Source organism: Sceloporus occidentalis, unplaced genomic scaffold (assembly GCF_023333645.1).
Source record: "Sceloporus occidentalis isolate IW3139 unplaced genomic scaffold, rSceOcc1.0.p SCAF_28, whole genome shotgun sequence".
Lineage (NCBI taxonomy): Eukaryota > Metazoa > Chordata > Lepidosauria > Squamata > Phrynosomatidae > Sceloporus > Sceloporus occidentalis.
This window is the reverse complement of record NW_028317008.1, coordinates 379,301-404,377: the sequence shown is the minus strand read 5'-3', so window position 1 is coordinate 404,377 and position 25,077 is coordinate 379,301. Positions and strand designations below refer to the sequence as shown.

Sequence of the window (25,077 nt, the reverse complement as noted above, 5' to 3'; positions counted from 1 at the left end):
TAGCCTGTTTTGAATGGCCAAAAATTTGGATTTAGAGTGGGACTGTCAATTTAATGTCTGGTCTAACACCAGTTCAAAATGGAAGGCCCAATTAAATAAAAAAAAATATTATTATTATTAAATGTGCATTTAAAATGTAACCTTTTTTTACCATCTAGGTATACATGCAGCATATAATCAGTAGTTTCACCATCACTCCTTGGAACTGTAACATAATGTTCTTCATTTTCTAGTCCAAAATATTTTTGTTTATACGATTTGGAGAAGCATAAAAAGCAGGGTGACTATATAATAGTATTCAATATCCAACCAAATAATTTCTATAATAAGATTCAATACCCAATACGTGTTAGCGGTACTCCTCTGCTTCAGTAAGTTTTTTATGGGTAAGAAGAAAAATACAATATTTCACTTTAATTTTACATATTCTAAATAATCATTGATATTCTAATAAAAAAGCCTAGCCTGAACGTGCAAGTATCTTAATTAATGGGTTTATCGAGTTAACCTATTTACTTGTAAAGATAGATTTTACTTTTATGTCCGTACATAAAATACAATAAAATAGTTGATGAGAATATTGCAATACCACCACAATACAGACACAAGCACCTTTCAATAATGAGAAATCAGATCACGCCAGACACAAATTAAATCCTGTCACCATTAACAGAAAAATAATACTGGGGAGGGGGGATTTTTTTAATTTTATGAAACATATCATCCCATCTTCTGTGTATTTAATTAGATAACGATGTGGATATTGCTACTGAAATTGTCAGGCTATTTCTAAAAAAACCCCAAAAACAGGGGGGTTATTCATCAAAAAGGCTTATAATCTGTTTAATGATCAGCTCCTTGAGCAAAGTTTGAAAAAGTGATCATATCACTATAGCGGCCAATAGAATTCTATAATCGTCAGGAACGTTCAAGTGATTGCTATGGAGATAGGACCATTTTTAAAACTTTGCACCATGAGCTGATCATTAAACTGATCAGAAGTCATTTTAATCAGTCTTTATTTTCAGCTCTAGGCTCCCTGCACTTAATATTTTTGCAAATATAAGCTTCCATCATAAACTGTTACCTTTTTTTTGTTATACATCAATACTCAAGGCAGACATTTTCGTTTCTACTAATGGGATGGAACTGGGGACAACATTATCATTTTGTTGGTTTCCAACTTTACCAAAACATTGGGAAAATGAAATGTTCCTTGTGCGTGAAACACATCAGGGAGTTTAGTCAATGGATGTCAAACAGCTATTTCTATATATTTAAACTATACGTCACTTGTATTTTTATATTACAAGCTACCATTGAGATTAGGAAAGACAGACAGAAAAATGACCGAGTTGTGTGATTTTGTGTTAAGTTGAAATTATTTGCTGTTACTTACATGTTATCATAAGACACCATATTGAGTTTACATTCATAGATGTTAAAATACATACTTTTCCGAAAAATATAAAAAAATAAAAGCATGGCTCTAATAATGAGGGTATACTGCAGATCAACCTCCCCACGAAACGACCTGTGCGTATTAGTCTGTGCAAGTATGCAAGCTTTGCATAAGTGCTGGACAAAAAGAAGTTTTCTATACAACGGTCTGAAGGCCTCAGGGAAAACAAAATGATCTACTCCTATACCATCAATAACGTGTCCATCAATGAAGCACCTACCCTGTCTAATGTAGGATGAATTCCAGATGATTCTGGACACCATAAAGAAGCTTGGTTGACCTTTAGAAGGAACCGCCACTGCCCAATATAGAGTCATGAACCTGCTATAACAAATGCTGGGCCTTCAAGGGTTTTAATAATAGTCAATTTTGATCCTGTTTAACTTAACCCTTTCATCATCGGGGGGGGGGACACTTTTCAAAGCAGCCAATGAGCTTTGATTAAGCTGGAGAGACAGGATCAGGAAATACATCAGGTATTGTTCTAAAAACTATTAGCACGGAACAGAACAGTACTATTCACCGTAAAGGTGTCATAATATATGCATATATTTATATATATATATATATATAATCTACAGTAAACTCTATAGCAATCACATGTAAACATCATTGTTGTGTGGGAATACTATGACAGAGAAAGGCAGATCTACTAGAAGGTGTTTGCCAAAGAGGTACATTGAATCTGAGAAAAGGGTTAATGGGAACTGCTGGAAACTTTGGCAAAACAAAGGTAAACCCGAGCGAGAACTATTTAGAGAAGTAAGGCTATTTATCCTAAACTACACAAAATGGCTTATTCCTACATTCTATGATACCCTGGTAAATATTCAAAGACATACATGTAGTATTAAGTGGATAGGCAGTCCCAGTACCCAAAGCGTAAATGAAGAGGTCCACTTCCATGTTCATGGCAGTGGGCAGAATGGCTTTTAAAATAAGTTGAAATGTAGGAGACGTTCGGGCCCCTACCGCCAAATGGCGTTTAGTACTTCAGCTGGAGAAAGTATATTGCTAAGTGTTAACGTGATTATTTTATCAATTCACTGTTTACGATAAAGTGACAAGGAGACACATCTCCTCTGTAGTCTTTGGAGTAAAACACGAATTATCCATGACAGCATTCAGTCAATTAAACACAAAAAGGTAAATGACATTAACCTCCTGTTAATAGATAGAATGAATTAGAAATCAGGGGTGAACAAGCATAGATCTAGTTCTTACTGAACCACAAATCAGATTATGCACACCAAGGGTCTCCGAGCCATAAAGCCATCACCCTCAGCCAGCAACAACTCTATTGAGAAGGTCTACTGGCTAAGGGTAATGTTCCCATTGATTGGCTGAACCGAGGTCTAGATCAGCAACAGCAAGTGCTGCAAGCTTCTCAACCCTGCTATAAATACTGGATTGATGCAACGGATACAAATAACCAGCTCGTATTTGTTTACAGTAAGTGAGTGTATCATAGTTGATGTTGGATAAAACAAGTTGACTATCAAAGTTGATGAAATGCAATTAAGATACTGGCTGAATAACAAATCACCCAAAGTGCTTCTAAAATAATGCTCTTATGCTTAATGAAGGTAAATGCACTCAATGTCTAATTGAACAAAGTTAACAGTAAAAGAGGTGCAATGACAGAGGAATGTAATCATTACAAAGCTACAGGCTTATTGGTTGATCATGGTGGATATGTAAGTGGGTTTCTGTGTTAAAAAAGGGGAAGATTTATACCAAGGTGTTTTAAATCATAGAGACGGCACAGCAAAAAGTTCTCCGATTCTCTGCTGAATCTCACATAATAACCTTAAACATTTCTGGTTGCCATCTCCAATCATCTGCCCACTCCTTATCTACAATCTACCGACCCATTAATCTAATCCAACCCAACACCAGTTTCTATACAGCTCATAACTGGTGTTGGTAAGTACATTAAGTACCTGTAAACTGTTAAATTTGAGAACTTATTTTTACTATCTTTTTTGTTATCCTGATGGGGACCATCAGGATAACAAAAAAGATAGTAAAAATAAGTTCTCAAATTTAACAGTTTACAGGTACTTAATGTACTTAATGTGGTTAGACCAATCCGTGAAGTTGCCAAAAACAGTAAATAGCAGTGGTTTCACGTGTAAATATATAGTGCACAGGAAACATATTGATTTTGTTTTCATGAGCCAAAACAAATCGACATATGTTCTAAACCGATTCATCGACCGATGGTTCATGGTCAGTTTATGAGGATTAACTCTGATCTTTTGCAAACACCTCACTACAGTGCATAGTTTAAATGAAGCGTACAACAATCCGAAATACAGTACATGTGAACCATAAATACATTTTTTTTTTAGAGAATATACATCTTTTTGTCCTGTTAAAATCAATTTGTAATTTAGACTCTATTCACAAATGACTTTTTTGTTCTCTACTTTTTTTTTGTTTTTTAACACACTACAGACAAAACATTATGGAGAACACAGCTGCAAGTACAATAGGAAAGGGGAAGACCATACGCCTACAGACGCACCCAAAAAGCAAGGATACTAAAATATGGCAGTGAGACAGCAACACCATGGAAAAATCACATACAGAAGCAGCTTTGTTCAATGTAAACATCAATTTGAAAGAATAAAGTCTTTTGTTTCTGTATTCCTTTTTTTTTTTTTAACGTAAACATGTTGCAAGTGCCTTGACTGAGGTATAGAGGTGATCCTCCTTGGTTAAGGCTGTCATCGATGCAAGCTTCTCTGTGCCTCTTTCAGCAAGCTGTCGAAATCCATAGACTCATATTTACTCTTGGTTAAAGCTGGCGAGGACTCTGCATGTGAATCTAGATAAGATGAAATAGGGACATTGTTTAAAACGCACGCAACCTGTGCTCGCCATATTCATTTTGTTGGAAAAATCGCATTCTGAGAATGGTATACACTGAAAATACAAATTTCAATTATACAGAGAGAAAAATAATTTGATGGCGGATTCCATTCGGCCCATCTAGTCTGCCCATTTCCCCACTGTAAAGACTCAAACACTAATTAGTCCTTGGTCATGTCTTTTGAATAAATATAGTGCTAGAAATACACCAGCCATACAGTGTTCACATTGTCCTTTCATCAAAGGGAAATGTTCATTACCTCTCTACAATGTGTTGGCCTAAATAGAGAAATACCAGACTGGGATCACCATTTGTGGCAGCTACAAAGCACGTAAACGCACGTTAAGTGAGAGCGTAAAGGTTTTCAGGAGAAAATAGGTGGTTTCCGTATTTAAACAGACCCATCTGCACCAAAGAAAACTCTATGACAAGCTTTGCTACACAAAAATATAACAATTACTTATAATAGCCACCATGATTAAATTAAGCTTTTTCCCTTTAATGAAAATGTAACCTGTATTGTGACCCTAAAAGGACTCCCAAACATCACTTACATGGTCAACTGTTTTACCTAGATCAGTGTATTTGGTCCAAAAGAAGTGCCTGAGTCCTCCATAGCTCAAGTGAAATGAGGGTTCACTCTTTTTCCTTAGAGAGGCGCCCTTCTTCAATGACAAAGCCGCATGCTCCGAAAATCGATACGTTATAAATCCATATTTTTCTCCCCTAAAAAAAAGAATAAGTCAATTAAAGCTTTAGCAAGTCAGAGGTGCGTGATCATTATTCTATGTATTATATTCACTTATTGATTTATTAAGGCCCATCAAATTCCACAGAGTTGCACAATGGGTAATTTATAACCTTATAAATGTATTACTTGCTAACTACCTCCAGTAATACTTTATTCTAGGGCTGCAACTAACGATTATTTTCATAATCGATTAGTTGGCCGATTATTTTTTCGATTAATCGATTAATCGGGTAAAAAAAAAAATATGCAAATTTTTCGTTTATTTTAAATAAAAACGTATAATTTACAATGGCATTTCACGATTCGCCTTCTTATTTTACTGACATAATAATGAAAGCTATATTTTAACAAGAACTCAAAAAATACCAAAAAAAGCTTTACTAGTAAATATTCATGTAAACTATTTTTGCCCAGTTATGCACATCTCACCCCCAGCTTGCCTCTCTGTCCCAGAAATGCATATCAGGAGGGGTATAAGGCATATCAGGGGACAGAGTGGCATATAGGAGGTATAAGGGGATACCTCCTATATGCCACTCTGTCCCCTGATATGCCCCCTATATGCCACTGATATGCCACTTTGTCCCCTAATATGCCACTGTGCCCCCTGATATGCCTTATAGCCCCATATATGCCACAGTGCCCCGATATGCCACTGTGCCCTCCTGATATGCCTTATAGCCCCCTATATACCTTTACCCTTGATATGCCACCATGCCCCGATATGCCTTTTACCCCTATATGCCACTGAGATGCCACTGTGCCCCCTGATATGCCTTATAGTGCCTTCATGCCACTGTCCCCCCGATACACCTTATAGCGCCTTCATGCCACTGTCCCCCCTGATACACCTTATAGCCCCTTTATGCCACTGTCCCCCCCTGATACACCTTATAGCGCCTTTATGCCACTGTCCCCCCTGATACACCTTATAGCCCCTTTATGCCACTGTCCCCCCTGATACACCTTATAGCGCCTTCATGCCACTGTCCCCCCTGATATGCCTTATAGCCCCTTTATGCCACTGTCCCCCCTGATACACCTTATAGCGCCTTCATGCCACTGTCCCCCCTGATACACCTTATAGCCCCTTTATGCCACTGTCCCCCCTGATATGCCTTATAGCCCCTTTATGCCACTGTGCCCCCCGATATAAGAAAAACTGACATCACTAAAATTATTTTTTATATTTATATTTATTAAATATAGACAAAAAAAATACACAATACAATATAAATATATATAAATATATGGACAATAAATCAAATATTATAGACATAAAAAAAACCCACAAATGCACATAATTAATAGATCCCGCAAAAATTCTACCTGCCCCACCAGGGGTTAATATATCAACAGAAGAAACACAGGGCAAATGAGCATAAAAATAAAGATAATACTTACCCAGTGCTGCTTACTTGTCCTGTTTTTCTTCTGTTGATATATTAACCCCTGGTGGGGCAGGTGGAAGTGGCAGCGAGATGAAGTAGCGAGGTTGCGCACATCGCCCACTTAAATCCAAATCCCCTGCAGGCGCTGCACGGGACCTGGATCCTCTCCAGCAGCCGGTAGGGGTCTGTGTGATGCGCGCAGACAGCCGCTTCTCCCCTCCGCTTCCGTTGGGGCTTCCATGATGGAAGCCGCACCGGAAGGTCACGTGACGCCGGGTTCAGTAATAGAAGCCCCGGCGGAAATGGAGGGGAGAAGCGGAAGGGGAGAAGCGGAGGATGTCTGTGTGTTTTGCACAGACCCTCACCGGGTGGCAGAGAGGATCCAGGTCTCCTGCAGCTTTGCGGGGGGTCTGGATTCTACAGTTATAATCCGATCTCTGTTTGAGATCGGATTATAGAAGGACGGGAGTTTTTCAGAGCGTTTGCTCTGAAAAACATAATTTTATAAATCGATAAAAATCGATTCAACTAATCGATTATGAAAATCGTTGACAACGATTTTCATAATCGATTATTATCGATTTTATCGATTCGTTGTTGCAGCCCTACTTTATTCCCAATTTTTATACCCTGAAAAATTCACAAAACTAACATATCATACTGTAATTAGTACCACATTTCCAATATATACAATTGTGCAATAATAACTAATAACATAACATTTAGTGACAAAATCATCAAGCGTTAACATGGAAGGGGTGATTTCTGCTGGAACACTGCTGGAACACTGGCAAGCGAAATAATCGGTTTCAGAGATATGACAGATGAGTCCTCCATAAGAGTTTATCACGCCGTTAAAGGGTAATCAATATATGAAGAAGGTTGGACACAATTCCCCTTTAAAAGCTGAGACGTGTCTTACCTGTTTCTGCTCAAGACACGGCATTCAGTGATTTCTCCAAATACCTCGAATCTTTTTTTCAGTTCATTTGCGCTCATGTTGCTGGAGAGGTTTCTAATGTAGATCACGCGTCCTTCATTCTATATGAAGAAGAAAAAAACACTGACTGAAAATACTGGACCGAGGTCTATAGTGCTTTTACATCAAATGCAGGCTAGTACATAATCAAATGAGTGATCTACTACTGAACCTCTTCTTTTTTTCTGCATAAAGTCCTTTACACTGTTTGTAGGCACCTTACGTCAACCATGATGATCCCACAATTATGTCGAACCACTGTAATAAAATTCTACTGGCACATATATAATATGCAGCATAATGTTCCTATATAATGCTGGCCACAACAAGGCTAAGTAATAAGCACAACATATCATCTGACCCTCTGTTTTAGGCTCAGGGGAAAAGGAAGAAAAAGAAACTAGCATCTGCTGAATAATGAAACATGCATTATGAATCAGACCAGTTATAAGCCTCTTTAATGAAATTCTAAGATATTTGGCTAGTAGCGGTGTAATTTTAAAGGACATTATGGTCCACGTAAGATTGTTAGAGTGTAGAACCCCTGTGGTAACAGGAAGAATTCAACTTTTTTCCTACACAGATGACTGAACTTTTCTAAGTGCTTATTCACTAAACTGTGCAGGCAAGTTACAGTTTCAACTCTATATAACTATTTATTTTAAAGGTAAGCTCCTTATGGCTGGCCCTGTCTAGTGCCTAGTGAAATCAGTGAGATGTTTTGACAAATATGTCTTAGCCAATCAAACATGCATGAACAATAAATTGATTTATTAGGGTTAGCAATAGAGCTCATTTACATACACATATACAGAAACAAACCTGTGTTAGATACACTTATTTTGATCCGTTTCAGTCACATGACTTTTTCTTTTTTGTTTGGAATATTGAACATGTAGACCAAGGTTGTAAAACCCCAGTCAGTTTTCTTGCATCTAGACACGACCATTGTGACGTAACACGTGCGTATGTAGATTGCACACTCAGCTCACATGCCACTAGTGACCCATTCTGCACTTGGACCTGGAGCAGGTTCAATGCCCTCAAGCGCGTGTCATTTCTTACCTAGAATTTTTTTTCACCTAACCTTCATTACAGCCCGACTCTGAACATATGTTTGGCTAGTCAGTTAATACCAAAAGTCTTATGCCAACCAGCCACCTCAACATATTATCTACCAAACAAGCTTGTCACACCTTTGGCATTTGCAGTAGAGCATGAGTTGGCAACCCGAGGTTCCTCAGCAACTGATCTGCAACATCCCAACATCCATTATAGGCAACCAAGAAAGAGTTGAATAATTATGTCTTGGAATTCGTGGAATGATGTAATTATGTCATGGAATTCAAAACATACGTAGTTGCTATGTTATTTGTAATATCATCAGGTGACTGCATGACACTACTTACAATTGCCTTTTCTCTTCTTTTTTTAATCTGCCTTTGGCTTACGTTTTCAGTCTGTTGCTGCTTTTCATTACTATCACATCTGCACAGGAAAAGATACATGGCATATGTGAGTAAAAATAAGCAAAAATGGTATGTATATATTCATTGATTCACCCAATGCAAGTACCCACAGAGAAGCTTCTGTGTCTATTATACAAAGAATAAATGTACCAGCAAATGAATAATTTACAACCATAACTGCATTCATCGCACATACCCCAGGCCAATATAATGTTCTGTGACAGGCTACTGAGTATTTGGTCTGGCTACAAACAGTAACCTCAACTCCATCAGCTAAGATGGAGCGCAAAAAGATGGTTGATTTTGATTTTTTACATTAACTTAAAGAAAAACTGGTCAGAAACTGCACTACTGCATTAACTGCTAGTCAGTCAAAAGGACACCCTTTTCATCTCACTAATTTCTGACCACCTTTTTTGAAAGTCCACGAGATACACTAATGTTCCAAAGTATGGAATATGTTTTATATGAAAGAAACGTGAGATCGTTTTAATCATTACATACATCCCTCCAGATATACCTGGAAATACTCTCTGGTGAGCTGTGCCGTGATGATCGAAGGCTGGATCGTGTGCGGGGACAGCACTGCAGCTTGTTTTTGGGGGGAGGGCTTCCTTGAGCATATATTTTGGTTCTGTGAGGGGTCAGACAAGATAAGTCCTCTGTGGGAGAGCTGCATTCACTGTCACTGTACTCAAAAACGGAGTCATATTTAGGGCTGTTACATCCACCATGGCTTTCCTCTTTAAGGTTATTATCAGGAAAACCAAAGTGCTTGGTGAGACTGGCTCGGATTTCATGGTCCTTTAAAAGTTTGTTGCCCCCTTTAATAGACCTGTTGCTCTTGATTTCAACATGTGTCTGCTGTGCTGGAATCACGTGCTGCTTAAGCTTCCTTTCCATGTAGCTAGGCAGATCTAGAGACGTAAGGATCTTCCTTTGAAAGCCAATATCTGATTTTTTCACCTGGCAGTAATCATGGTCTCCAAAAGATCTGGAAAATGGTCTTTTTTGTCCCTGTGATTCGCAGTTTCCTGGAGGATCACTAGTCCGACTCAAGTGGGCATACAACTCAGTCCTTTCTGGGTGTTTTCTAGAATGTTTCCTGTTCATTGAAAGAGGTTCTCCAACTGCCTCCATATTGGAAGGCGAAGAACTTAGTGGTTCACTATTATGATTAATTTCAGGCTTGTAATGATCCTCTTCTGTGTGCTTGTATGGTGGGGTGGTCGGTGGTGTCAGTCCTTAAAGTCAAACAGAAGATATTTCTGACATGTAACTCATGTTATGGCGGGCTGGAAAAATCCTAACAGTGACGTAGCTCCTCATATTTTACAGAAGGCTCCTAAAATTATTTGCTTTGCTTTGATAATATCTATGGATATATTCCTTCCACACCATTGAAAATCTCAAGCTAACTTCTAGATTTTATATAGTTTTTTACTAGCTTTGCTTTTAGTATTTTATTTTAGAATCCCTGGTAAAATGCAGAATGCTACAGCACAAAAAAGTATTCATTACCTATGATTTATTCTACTTATTAGTGAATACTGTACAAACACTTGGTTTTCACTATATATATAATAGCCATGAACAATACAATTACCTGCAGTTCCACAGAGCTCCACACTAAGGCCTTGCTCGTAATTTCTCTTCTCAAACGTAGAATCACTGCAAAGTAATTTGAAAAGGAGACATGTAAATCACAAAACAGGAGGAAAAATACTGAAAGGCATTTTTATACTAAAAATACAAACACCCCCAAAACAATCCACTAGAGGTCGGTAAAAGATATATTCTGGCGTGTGTGCGCTCTAGTATAGTCAGTGCTAGATCATTTCTTTAAAAGCCTAAACTAAGTACACAGTTACATAAAAAAACATTCAACTTTATGTTGTATCACAGTATGGGGTTTATTTACTAAAGCAGATACACAAGATAGTGGTTTCAAGTCAATGAATTCTCTGTGTATTACGAATGGCTAACCCTTGCAGGTTTCTTCTGCTAGAGTAAGCCGATAACATTATCGGCTTGTTCAACAAACAATATTTTACTTTTTGGTCTTCCAGGTTGAGTTGTTAGTATAGTTACAGAGGTAACACAACTAACTTAACAGAAACTACCTGACAGCACTCAACTAAGCCAACTCAATCAGAAACGTGTCAATTTATGAAAAGTCAACAAAGTATTGTTGAGATGAATCCTGCAAAACTTCCTGTCCTGTTGGGTGGAGTTGACACCAAGTTAAATATTAAAAGCTGTGTTGGTCATTGAGTCTGTTGGCTTTATTGAGTTTAAAAAACATCTAGGTCAACTCGCCTCCTCCTGGTGAATAGATATGAGGGTTAAAAAAAACCCATATCAGATCAAGGCAGTAAGTAATCCCTTCAGACCAAAAACAGATCAAATTTGATAACACAGTTGGTTACAATTGCTCTCAGTAGATTAGAATCATTCTAAGAATCACTCTCTACTCTGTCACAGAAGAAGAAGCCATTTATAATTTATTGTTTGTTTAAAAAAAGGTTTACATATTATCCAATTCAGTAGATTAAACTAAAACCTTCCCAAATAAAAGCATACAACTCGTACCTCTGTAGTATTGAAAGCGGCTGGCATCTGGGGGTTTCTACAAATGTAAAACGAGAAAAGCTTTAATTTTGATAATGAAATAACAAAGCTGAAGCACTAGACTACAAGCAAGAATGGGTAGATTACGGTGAAGTTCATATAATAAACATTTTATATTACCATTATATGATTGTTGTAACTGCGGAAATTTTCCTAATTGTAACGGAGCTGTACTTCGGTTTTATAACAGTAGGATATTGCATTAGCAAAGTGCAAGAGTTTATTTCAAAGAAGGAGAAATGTTATAAAGAAAGAGGTCATAATCTAAAACTATATGTAAAGTAAGTTTTATTTTACAGAGAGGATGTAAATTCCTGCAGGAACAGGGCCCTCCATTCCTCTTGTATCTGTATGTCAATTGCTTGTCATTTTGTACTTGTCGTTATCTGTACATTTTTTACCTTGTACGGCGCTGCGGAATCTGTCGGCGCTTTATAAATAAAGTATAATAATAATAATGTGCCATCCAGCAGCTGTAAATGCTAAATCAGACAAATGGGCAGACTACATGGACCCAACAGTTCTTATCTGACGTCAAATTCTATGTTTCTACAAAGAGTGTTAATGGTGGGATTACAGGGTTACTGGAAAACTCCAAAATCCTGCTGGGTTTATTTAAACAATTACAATCATTTTAGTAAATAATTTCATTACTTTGGTATGTATTTTATAACCAGTTAAATGTTACGTTAAGAACATGATGAGGAGGTGTTAACAGCTAACATGGCTATTTATTTGGGCCCAGTTCGACTGTGCTGAATTATTTACTTCACAAATGCTGCCAAAATGTATTGAACAAATCATGGGGAATGTATTCTTTCTAGTAACTGAGATTTGAAACAGTATAGGCGACCACCACAAAACATCTTAATTGTGCAGTTATACGGGAACAAGAGATGAGAGATGCCATAGCGTATTTTTTTATTCAAAGTACGTTGATATCTGCTGATGGCATCCTGTTGGTGGTCAAAAAGTATAAAATTTATGTGGTACAATCTAACAAAACTATTGAACTCTTGAATGTGTTAGCGAAAATTAAGTTGTCGATTGTTAATTCAGGGGCTTTGGTCCTCCTTGTTCAAGGCCTTAGGACCTTGAACAGTTCTGTATCTCATCATGTCAGCATGGACTGTACAATCAGTCTCCTGGCTGTCCTCACAGATTTACCTACGCTAATTAAAGGCACACATATCTTATATATTAGCCCTTGAGAAGCACAGTTGTCCTGTCCAAGGAGAACCTTGATTTCAGTGAAGCGTATCTAATATCCTTTATTAAGATGTCATGTGTTTTTAACAGTAACTAACACACCGTGTTACAAAGAAAGTCAATACGAGATTCAACTAGGAAATGCTATCCAAAAAACAGTACAAAAAGAAAACTGTATGGGAAATGCAAATCCACAATAAGGTGCCACGGTATTCAGCTTAAATGCGGAGGAATCTCTCTTTTTATTTTATTAAGCATTTACTTTTCAGAAGTCACATATCAGATTTCAGTTTTGTAAAGCTCTAAAACACGGGTTATATTGATTTACAAATTAAGCAACATGCTTAACCAATCTGTCATTACCTCTAGTCAGATCAAAGCAATGCCCAAAGTATGCATCAAATGACACATTAAGGATCTGGTTACAACACTTGGGCATCCAATTTTGTAAACCAGGACAAAAAAAGGATATGTGTGCTACATTATACTGTGATCAAGACAGGACTTTCAACACTGTCACGGTATTCTCCACACATTTCCTTGCCTAAAATTTCCTCAACTTACCTTGCGGACAGAACTGTTTGGTGATAGTGTTTGCATGTAGTTCATGGGAATCATTTCCCAAAACTTCTGCTCTGGCAATATCCACTTCATCCGTTGGATCCAATAATCCTTCAACTTCAACCTCAGCTATCTGTTCATCTTCATCAAAAGCTTTAACTGCTGGGACAAGTTCTACATCAGCAGCTATATGTTCCACACAGGTCTGTGGAGGCATGTCCTCATTGAACCAAAGTAATTCACTAAATTCTGGATTAAGTCTGCTTGATCGCCTAACTGCATAAACTGAGCTTTCCTGTTTTGGAGCTGTTTTAACAGTGAAATGCTCCTGAGAAGCATTTGGTGGTTTCCGAGCAACTTCGACATGTCTGGTGTCCTTTTTAAGAGCTGGACATGACTTATGGACTTTCTCCAATTCAGTTTTAATACTTGCACCCAACCCTAGTTTCAACCCTTCTTTACCGTGAGACAGAGAGCTGACGCAGGAATCCGAGAGAGATGCATATACTGGTCGAGCTAATCTGTATGGCTTGCTTACATCCCCCGAAATGTCCTTTGCTAGTAGTTCTTTCAGGATAGAAAAACCTGAACCCGTCCACTTACATTTACTAAACGAAGGGCAGTTTCTCTTGTCATTTTTGGGACCCATCTTACTGGCTTCATTAGAACAAGGTGATGTTTGCCGAGTAGATTCCAATTTGGGTCTTTTTAAAATGGTATTACAATGCTGGTGCTTCTCATTAGAGGGCTGCTTCTTTATAGGAAGGCAGTAGGTGTGCATATATCGAATGAGGTCCACCACTGCACGTTTCTCTCGCTCACAGGTAAATTGTGGTTTGTGATTTTCTAAATTGGGGGACGATGAGGAGTTCACAGAGCCATCCTCATTATTTTCATCATCATTTGAGTCACTGTCTTCTTCCTTGGAGCTGTCCTGATTTTCCTCTTTTGAAGATGAGACAGCAGTCTGAGGAACGGTGGATACTAAATGCCTGTGTAGCTCTGTACAGCTTCGACTCTGTGTTTGGAAAAGTCCAGTCTGTCTATCTGTCGGGCTTTCCACCTGTAACAAATTGTTAATTTTTAGTTAATACAGCCATGAAATTGTCTGCATGAAAACAGTCCCCCTTGGGGACTGAAACTGTCCAGACCAATCTTATATATGGCCAATTCACTTCCACCTGGACAATGGGTACATTAATTTTGCTAAACAGACAATTTTCAGTTTTTCCCCCAGAATTTAATTAGTTACTAAGTAAAGATAAACTCAATAACATTGGTTAAAACAAAACACCCCATTTGTTTTTGTACAGAATGTTGAGCAAATACTTAATGGACAGATTATTAACTGCAGATTATGCGGGGCCAACCTGGCCTTACATGAAGGGAAATTTGCTGGGCTTAGCCCTTTATAACACATAGTCAGTGAGCTAAACATATTCACAGCCTATCAACCTCATCTACCTATACTAAGTGGATATGGTGAAAGTAAAAGTTGCCCATCAAAAACTATTTTCAATCAAATTGATCAATGACTCTTGACAGAGTAGGATTTAAGGAGAACTGGACCTATTTTACTATATTTAGCGTTGAAAAAGATTACCTTTGAACATACTCGAAGAGGACGGAATTTAGTTGTTCCCTGACGCCGTATATTGCCATCATTGGGAGTATCACTGTTCACTGGCGTCTGAGCTGGAGAAAGCAGCAACTTCTTCAGCTGTAAAAACACACGGTGAAGACACATCAGAGTCCATATAAGATAGACAGTAAACAAAGCACTTCTATTTACATACAAAGGCGTAAATCCACTATTATGCTATTTATTAAGTAAGGTCTAACATCTCATGTATCTTCATAGTTGAGTTTGGTGCTGGAAATTATTTAACAGCTAATTGCCCAATAATTTTATATATACAATCAGTGTCTTTTACCAGGTTTCCATCTACTTTATTGCTATGGCTTACAACGATGTGGACTCAATGAAATATAAAAGGTTACAAGTACTAAATATCTTATGACTGACATTATGAATGGCATACATTCAAGCCATGAAATGCGTCTTCCCAACCATCCTCATAACTTCCAGAAATGTATTTGTAACATTTCATCATTAAAGCAACGATCATGTTATATTTTAAGCAACCTTGGAGGAAGAGAGGGAGTTTTCCGCTTTATATTTTTTTATTGAACCATTTTAAACAGAGTGCATTATTAAAACCAGTAGTTATTGAAGGTACAACTCTGTGAAGTGCTATAATAAGTTACCGCTTAGCTCATCTTGTCATATAAATTATTTAAGGGTCATAGAATTACTCAGTCATGCAAAGGATCCCATCAGCAAAGTGTTTTTCAGGAGAGTTGCAGAAACAGGCAAAATATATCACTTGCGTATAATTATATTTAGCAAACATAATGTGGCCAAATGACTTGATTATTTAGCACACAATTAATGATGTTTGCCGAATGATCTATTACACTTCCAAATTAAGAATACGAAGTAATAGAAATACAAAAAATATGATTCTCCTATTCTTTTCTGTCTTCAAATAATCTGAATAAAGATCAATATGTCCCATGTTCTCCCATACACCTGCACGGTTTGGTGACCTTTAGCCAACGCAATTTGCCTAAATTATAGAAGTTGTAGTCTATTCACAGCAATTGGTCTACTGTTTACCCAATGTTAACTAGATTTATCACGTGAATAGTAACAGAAAGTTAACATCTTTAATAAGTGAAATGCATGAAATAAGCGTTTCAATCTTTTATGTTTTGACAAAAAAAAGATCTTGTATTTAGTTGTCCATGTGAATGTATACAGTACATTCACATGAATGATATGATAAGGTAACCCGTGACATAATGAATCATGTAAATTATGGTGATAAAGCAATTCTGTATGTAATACAAAAGTTTCCAAAAAATATACGACAATGATCATATTACCATAGAGACTGTCAAGATATGTAGTACAGTAAGAAATTGCAAACATAAAAATCGAATAAATGTGTTTCAGACCCTGATTTCTAGGAAAGATTTCTATAATAAAGTGTGCCTCTATTTTGGGATCCATAACTGTAAAGGCTTCTATTGATCTCACACCTGCATGCAATCCCACAACAGAGTGCTTTTTTCCATAAAGTGACAGCAAAGTGCTAGGAAATGGAGGCGTGTTAAAAACAAAATGGCGGACACACTGGTCAACACCAGTGCAACACCACTGGTAGCCTGAAGGTAGCCAGAGACATGACAGGTACATCCTCCATATATTAGCAAAGTGCTTAAGGGTTCATTATTTCTGTAAGAGTTGGAACCCCGACCACCAGCCACGTAAAGCGTGAAGCCTCTTGGGCACACGCAGCAGCTGAGAAAAAAGCCTCATTAAATAAATGCTGTGTGTGGGATAAATATACATACACATTTACACAAATAACATGGATGAGTTTCGTATTATTTGTTTAAAGCCTTAAATGAAAAAATTCAGACCTTTGTTGCCTATCATACCCATGCAGGCGTCTATTCAGGGTCTCATCCATTTCCACTTTAAACAGTAGGAAGTGGTTCTTACTATAGACAGCTCATCTTCAGTTTCTGGGTTCTTAGGGGAATCACATGGGAAGCTGGGTTTGGCCGAGAGGGCAGGTAAGGGGCAGAAGTCCCCATCTCCCGAGGATATGAAGGCAGACAGGCTGATGTCATCCTCCTGTATATCATCCAGTGTCTGTGTGAGGGCTGCCAGTAACGCCTCATTTTCACTGTCTATAATCTGAAGAGAAACAACATGTTGTTACCATTGTGAAGCAATGAATGCATCCCTCAAGAAGTTATCCATCAACACTTAAAAAGATGACCTGTGTACTTCACTTACCGCAGCCTCGCTTACCTCCGCAGCAGACGAAGCTGATAAACCTTACCGAAATCAAATCAACGTATTCATTTATTCTAAAGTTTATTAACAGGAAAACATGATGAACTTTTAAGGAGCCTTTTTCAGTTTCCAAGGCAAAAATATTTTACATTACATGGCAATTCCCTGATAAATTATTACCGATAAAATCATTTCTGGGAAGGGATCGGGCATTCGGCAGTACTAGGGAATATGTTTCCAATCCAGTATTTAGCTGTTAAGGCGTTACATGTAGCTGAATAGGTGGAACTTTAAACTGCCTCTTAATGCTAATGTGGTTTAATAAGGCAATAAAAAAAAATGTGTGTGAGAAACCCAAAAATAATAGGCACATACATTCCGGTTAACCCTTTCCATGTTCAAGATAGTCCGATCACGCAATCAAAGCAAACGCAGCTCTGTGCAAATAACTTCATACAGGGTGGTATAAAATTATTCATAGGGAGAACTTGGGTAAGGTCAATGACAGGTTTATTAGCTGCTGACAGAAGACATTTTGTACAACACTGTATCCGATCATGAAATATTATCACTTAAAACTGCAAGACACATAAACTGTGAGACAATCTTTTACATTTACTTCCCAAATCCTTCATGTTTATGTTTCCCCAATCCTCAACTGGACTAAGCGGTGAAAGTTGACTCTGGGGCTAGGAGGCCATCAAAGTGTAATTGATTGATTATTACATGAAAAGGAAAGGCCTTCAGTCGGCCTCTGGTGCAATTTCATTCAAGAGCTGAGTTACTGCCAATCTCTGGTGTAACCTAGGGGTAACCGGGCTCCAAACTCCCTGTAGACTTATCACAGACATTTACTAGAGTCTTTCAGATATCTGAGGTGTTAAATAAAAGACTCTCAAAATGCTGTCATCTACTTTCTGTAGATCCCCAGAGCATGTAGTATAATACCATCACACCGAAAATATTCAGCTGCACAAAGAAAGCTACAGAGAAAGGACAATTCTTTGCAATATGAAAATCAAATACAGAATAGCGCCTTGTGGTTAATGTGGACCTGTGATAGAAAATTACAAAGGTGTGGTAGAGGCTAATTTAGTGAGATAATTTAAACATGCATGGGATAAGCATGAAGCGAGTCTTTATATCGGAGAAAAAACGGCAGACTAGATAGTCTTAATTATCTGCTGTCAAAATCTATGGTTCTAACTAACTTCATGTTTATAAAATAAAAAATATACAATGAGCCTTTAGAGTAGACAAGTATTATGCGGGTGTCAAAAGAAATGCTTTAGTGATATCTTAGAACACTGAGTTCATAAAATAGTAAATGTTAAAATGTTGCGTAGTATAGTATTGTTCTTATTATAGAAAATAAAAAGCAACTGCTACAGTTTTATTGCCAGATATCAATATGGGTGCCCGCTCCTTTGGCTCCATTATGAGTAGCTTTATGGCTCTGGGTCATCTGAGGTAATCGAAAGTGGTATCAGTGGGGGAAAAAATGTTTGTAGCTGAAACGGGCAATGTAAGCACTAAAGAACTATGTCAACATATAAATATTTCTCCTACAAATGTTGGGTTTTCTCTTCCAGATTTGTCCAGTGATGTCATGGTACACATTTCCTAACTAAGATACAGTAGATGGTTGGGAGGTATTTTACAGCCTAAAAGTCAGATTTGTGTATTACAGAAAGGTTGGCAAGGGGATATAACTCTTGTCATTGACATTTGGGTTAAAAGATGTTGAGAAACACTGCTCTAATGATTGAATACATTGAGGATGAAAGCTAGGAATATCACTGAAGCACTTGCGTCATCAGTGGAATTAAAGAATAAAGTGGTAAATCTTCCTTATTTGTTGAACTTAATTCAGAAAAATTACTAATCAGTCTCTGGCTGGTTTAGGGCTGTCTGAGCATGAGACGCAAAATGAGCCAGTCAGAAAAAACTTTGAAAGTGGTAAAAAAGCGGTAAAGAAGCTTGGTGATACCTGAAGCAGCTCGGAGTCATCAGTGCTGTACTGGCTGGAATCGTTCTCTGAGTGATTATTACACCATTGCAACTCATTAAAACAGCTGTTAGAGTCAAAATCACTTGCGTCCAACTGGGACAAATCGATCTCGGGGAAATCCAGTGAAAGAGGCTCCTCTCCAGGCTCCTGGAAAACAGAAAAATACAAAAGCAAATAAATAAAGTGTCCCACGAAGAATGTTTAATGGGGAAAATATGACTTGCTCTGTATCTCTGTGTTGCAGTTTCAATCCTCAATAAAGTTAACATCATCTATGAGATTTTGGACCAAGTATTTAACTCTATCATCTATTTAAGTGTATTACATATGTTTCAGGAAAGAATGAAGTCCTGCGTTGTGCTTAGAAACCAACAGAGATCTTATGATCAGAGTTATGTAAATATAAATAAACTAAACCACTTGAAAATGAAACGAGAGGAATAGACAATATATAGGCACGATGTCAACCATTGGAAGGAAACTACACTGCTTCTCATGATCAAAACCCAAAGACCCCAACAACTGAAGTCATCCCGGAAGAGCCTTTTTTGAAGTTCTATGTTTGCTTGCAATGCCAAGCAAGGGAGCAGGTGGTGGTCTACTTAGTTTTAGAAAATAATTTTGATTGCTGGACCTATAAGCTTTGGTGAGACATTTTATCATCTCACTTACCCTACCAGAAAATACATAATCTCAAGTACATTATCTGAAATAAGATTGACATCAGTCACTAAAATAACCAGTGCAGACGTGCCACACATTTAACCAAACACCTGCCGTTTTGGTTGGCATATGAACACATATGTGTTTGTACTGTATATTGAACCTATATCTAGTAACTAAAACATTACAGATAAATGCAGGACGTTATAGCAGGTTAAACGGAGATATGCATGTTTCTGAACAGGTTTTTTTCTTTACAGTAGGTAAATCTCAAGTAATTAAGATATATATATTATGACAAAACCCAAGGTTTTAAATATACATGAGCCGGTTAACAGATAAAAGCTTTAATTAGAGTAAGGTGATGATATGATCAAGGACACTTTTGTAATGTACCCGACCATACAGTTTGTATACATTAATGTACTACATGTAAGAGCCTGCCATACCTTCCTCTGAGTCAGCTGGCGGTAACCATGACTGTTTTCCCTGGAGTCAACTAAACTACACCCTAACAGGGAAAACTGTCCACTGCTCATACATGGCAAGTGTGCCTAATTATAAGGGGCAGTTCTTTTTTTGGGCCCTCAATCCCTCTGTCCCTCTTTCACCCCTTTTTGTTGTCGTCCCTCAGAATATTTGCTAGGTATGAGTATAGATTTTTCTATATCCTTAGCTGTAAATAGGTCACAAAGTCATATAACATGTCTCTATTTGTTATATGAGGTTACACTTCTAACCATAACCCATAAGACAAATGTGTGGTGTGCCCTTTTGGGCCATTTGAAATGTTGGATGGTATGACCGACCAAGGGCTTTTAGTTTGACGTGGGCTAAACTTTAGATTGGTGAACCAATTCTTCCAGCGAACCAACAGTTACAGTATAACAATCAACCAAACTGCACCTTCTTAATCCTCTTTAAGGCTCGGGGATACTTAACCCTGGAAGGGAACTGAATGGAACCCACTATGTTCTCATGGAAAAGGTTAATAGTATTAGGGCTGCAACTAACGATTATTTTAATAATCGATTAGTTGGCCGATTATTTTTTCGATTAATCGGATAAAAAAAAACAATATGCAAATTTTTTGTTTATTTAAAATAATTTAATGAACTGGATGTTAAAAAACAACTTAAAATTTACATTAACATTCTTATTTTGTTATGATGTAATAAAAAAACAATATTTTCAAAGTACAAAAACCCAAACACAATATTTATGAAACAAAATAACCCCAAACATTCTGAAAAGAGGTGGACTATTACTGTTCAAGAAACTTTGCCCCAGCCTGGCACTTTGCACCCAGCACTTTGCACCCATCACTCAGCACTTTGCACCCAGCACTTTGCACCCAGCCCTGGCACTTTGCACCCAGCACTTTGCCCCACCCCTGGCACTTTGCACCCAGCACTTTGCACCCAGCCCTGGCACTTTGCACCCAGCACTTTGCCCCAGCCCTGGCACTTTGCACCCAGCACTTTGCACCCAGCCCTGGCACTTTGCACCCAGAACTTTGCACCCAGCCCTGGCACTTTGCACCCAGCCCTGGCCCTTTGCACTCAACCCTTTGCCCCAGCCCTGGCACTTTGCACCCAGCACTTTGCACCCAGCCCTGGCACTTTGCACCCAGCACTTTGCACTGTGCCCCTGCACCCAGTCTCCAACTCTGCCCTGCCCCCACATTCTGCCCTGCCCCCACACTCACACCCTGCACCCACTCTGCCCTGCACCCACACTCACACCCTGCCCTGCATCCCCACCCCCACTCTGCCCTGCACCCAGTCTCCCACTCTGCCCTGCACCCCCACCCCCACTCTGCCCTGCACCCAGTCTCCTGCCCTGCCCCCACACTCACACCCTGCACTCAGTCTCCTACCCTGGCCTGCCCCCCCACCCCCACTCTGCCATGCATGCCCTGGAACCCCACCCCCGCGAATCGCTCTGTGCGAATGGAGCCACTCGCACAGAGCGATTCGCACAGACATGAAGAATACTTACCTCCGGAACGCGTCACATCCGTCACGCAACTAAAAGAAGGCGGAGAGTGCAGAGCGTGTAGCAGAAGCGGGGAACGCTCGCGGAGGTAAGTAAAAGGAGCCGTGTGCTCCAACAACGAATCGATCACTCGATTAATCGATAACGGAAATCGTCGACAACGATTTCCGTTATCGATTATTATCGATTTTATCGATTCGTTGTTTCAGCCCTAAATAGTATACCTACCCGTGAGAATACACAAAGAAGTCCAATTAAGTCCTCTGATCTGAACCCAAAGACTTAATGAACAGGTCATGCTCCACACACATTTAAAGCGACAAAAGCCTATATTCAAAACCATACACATGAGGGAGAATTACGATTACTACTTTAAGCCAAATCGTAATGAATCAAATGAAATGGAATAATTCTTTTTTTATCTAAAATTAAATCACAATCTGCTTATTAAATCAACGAGAGGTAGCTAAGTACCTAAGTAGTATTAATAATTTTGTTACCTATGTAAAACACATTAAGAGAACAAAAGTGGCTCCCTCTAAGATTTAACTGGTCAACTGTCTGGTTTTGATACAAAATGACATGATAATTATATGTAGATTTTGCCACTTTACATCCATTTGATTAGTTTAGTTATATTAACAGAGGGGAAGTGTCTTACGAAAGTGTGCTAAAATGTATAAAGTGTTACGGCAAATGTAGCCTTTTTTTACATGAGGAAACTAATAAAAAGGCTAAAATGTTTTTAATTGTAAGTTGCAATACAATTATGAGATACAAAGCTAGACCTCTAGGTACCCAGGGTTGATGGAGCCCAAGAAAAGATCTTGGTAGTAAGTAGTGTTGTGCGTAATGAACTAGAAGATAACGGGTTACACAGAGTTCTACCATTCACAGGACTAGGATGATGTTTGTGCTGTGTTTTGTGTACCACATCCCTCCTCCCTCCCTGTTTGAGATTTGCTGAGGAGATGGATGGAGTGCGTAGGACTCAGCTCTCTGCTCTGGGAACACGGCTAAATATATCTCTCTAATTACCGAAAGCAGCTGGTACCTACAGTGGCTGCTTCCTCTTCACTGTCACTAACTGTTTGCATTACGTAAAGGAGATACATGTGTAAAACTGGAATGGTTGATGCTTCACATTTTCGGGAGTACATGACCTAGGGCAGTGAGGTGATGTCTACCAATAGACAAAAAAAAGAAATGTGAGAAACAAAACAAAAAATTTATAAAAGCAATGTGACCTTCTAAGGACACTCAAATTTTGGTTGTCACCCTGGCACTGTCTAGAACTAGGTTCCGTGCGGGCTCATTGAGGTCCTATGTACACTAAGGTCTCATGTGTGTTGAGGAGAACTCATGAACCTCTGGCTTTGTCAGTGACAGTGACGTACTTCAAACACAACCCTTGCTGTGCTGTCCATTACAGGACCAGACCAGTCGATCTCGCATGACCCTACTGAAAAGTAACCCTCTTTATAATGCCATTTTTTATTTGGTCATAGAATTTGAGTTAACTATAACCGGGTTAACATCACAAGAAAAATTAACATATTCTTTGAGGCATGTGTTGCTTGAGAGACATGAGTGAAAATTCAACACCGTGCTGCATCCTTGGTATTATGATTACAGAATATGTGTGTATATCAAGTTGTATTTGTGACTCACACAAAGGAATGTTTCGGTTCAACAGATGGTAATTATCTACTCATGCATCTCTATAGTAATGAAACCTGTGAGGAGTTTAATCTCAGAATAATTTTTTTTTTAGATTGAGCTAAAATGTAACAAGGCCATTGATTGGCTGACCAGCCATGAAGAAGCTACCGACAAGTGTAACAAACATTGCTACTGGTGCACTTTTTTCTCATATACAAGGATGGACAGTGCAGGATAATACAACACATTTCTAAATTGTTATAATTGTAACATTATTATAACGTAACATAATTATTGTTCCAAAAATGGAACAAAAGCAAAATTGTACATGCTTATAATATTTGAGCAGGGATTATTCTCTCGTAGTCTCTGGAGTATTATCATGAAAGTAAGGGTAAATGACTTTGTGGTTTATTCATTATTCCACTGACATTTTTATGTTGTGTAACCCTTTGATGTAAGAGGAGTGAAGAACACAACAAAGTGATTGATAGATGCATCCTGGAACTCCAGTATTGGATTATGTGTTTGTGTGCGATCAGGTGTGTATCAGTATCAATGCTCAGTGTCCATGTGTATGAGTCTATTAGTCCTTTCCTCCTCACTTTGATTTTCATTTGTTCGCTGATGTGATTGTTTTACTATACATCGCGGACTCCAAAGACAAATCTTTATTGACAAACAATTCAAGTAATTGCTTCTTATTCTTCCACCAACGTGAGTGGAGTTTAAAAATTTGATAGCTTCAGTTAAAAAAAAAAAAAAAAAAAAAAAAAAAGCTAAAGGCTTTCTGGTAGCTGACATGATATGTGCCGTTTTGGGAATCATTTTTACTCTTACAGAATTTGACATTTACAGTTAAAGCAAAAATAGGCAACTAACCATGTCACATGCAGAAAGCACAGGTGCTGTAACCTGACCACCAGACATTAACTATTCAATGGTGAACTTTACTCGTTCACTCAATGTCAAGTATGTTCCTAGTTACATTCACATGCAAGCATTTATTTTGCAAATACACTGCATACGGAAATATCCATCTTGTACCAGAGAAATAGCATACGTTTTCTCTTTTTAAAACATTCTTCACCCACTCAGATCAATTATGCCCCAAAAATAGTTTTAAAAATATAGCATTGTTTCCGGTCCTCTGAAAAATGTGACTTAAAAGCCTTCACTTACAATTTAAAGGGAACCAGCACTTAGGCCCTATTATTGCGTAATTTATGCTATTAACGTTAATGCTAAGGCTTAAAAAACATATGTATAAATTCACGGAACACCATTGAGGTCTTCTTCTAGCCGGTATTAAACTGGTAGGCTTAATTGTTACTCTACAGAACCAACAACACAGCTGGTATTTTTTTCCAAAGTAGCTGGCAATCCTAGGGTAGACTAAAGAAGCCGGCCAGACCGTAAACCTGTCTCATTTAAAAGCACCTCTAGGAGTGGTAGTGGGAATATGATATATACTGTAGAACACCAACTAGAGTTACTTCTGGATGAAGAAGTCTACTTTGTTCATGAATCTGTTGATATAT

At 38.2% G+C, this 25,077-nt stretch overlaps 1 protein-coding gene across 1 annotated transcript in view; it reads right to left on the bottom strand.

Annotated features, from left to right (window-relative positions):
- Positions 1-4,194: 4,194 nt before the first annotated feature.
- LOC149299396 (peroxisome proliferator-activated receptor gamma coactivator 1-beta-like) overlaps positions 4,195-25,077 on the bottom strand; it is a 61,448-nt gene continuing 40,565 nt past the window's right edge. Inside the window, exons 2-13 of the mRNA XM_089485970.1 lie at positions 19,193-19,360; positions 16,903-17,100; positions 14,935-15,051; positions 13,335-14,394; positions 11,523-11,559; positions 10,537-10,601; positions 9,451-10,174; positions 8,871-8,949; positions 7,405-7,523; positions 5,615-5,617; positions 4,912-5,066; positions 4,195-4,295 (exon numbers count right to left, since the gene is read on the bottom strand). Of these exons, the coding sequence (XP_089342096.1) occupies positions 4,195-4,295; positions 4,912-5,066; positions 5,615-5,617; positions 7,405-7,523; positions 8,871-8,949; positions 9,451-10,174; positions 10,537-10,601; positions 11,523-11,559; positions 13,335-14,394; positions 14,935-15,051; positions 16,903-17,100; positions 19,193-19,360 (2,826 nt within the window). The remainder of the gene's footprint in view (positions 4,296-4,911; positions 5,067-5,614; positions 5,618-7,404; positions 7,524-8,870; positions 8,950-9,450; positions 10,175-10,536; positions 10,602-11,522; positions 11,560-13,334; positions 14,395-14,934; positions 15,052-16,902; positions 17,101-19,192; positions 19,361-25,077) is intronic.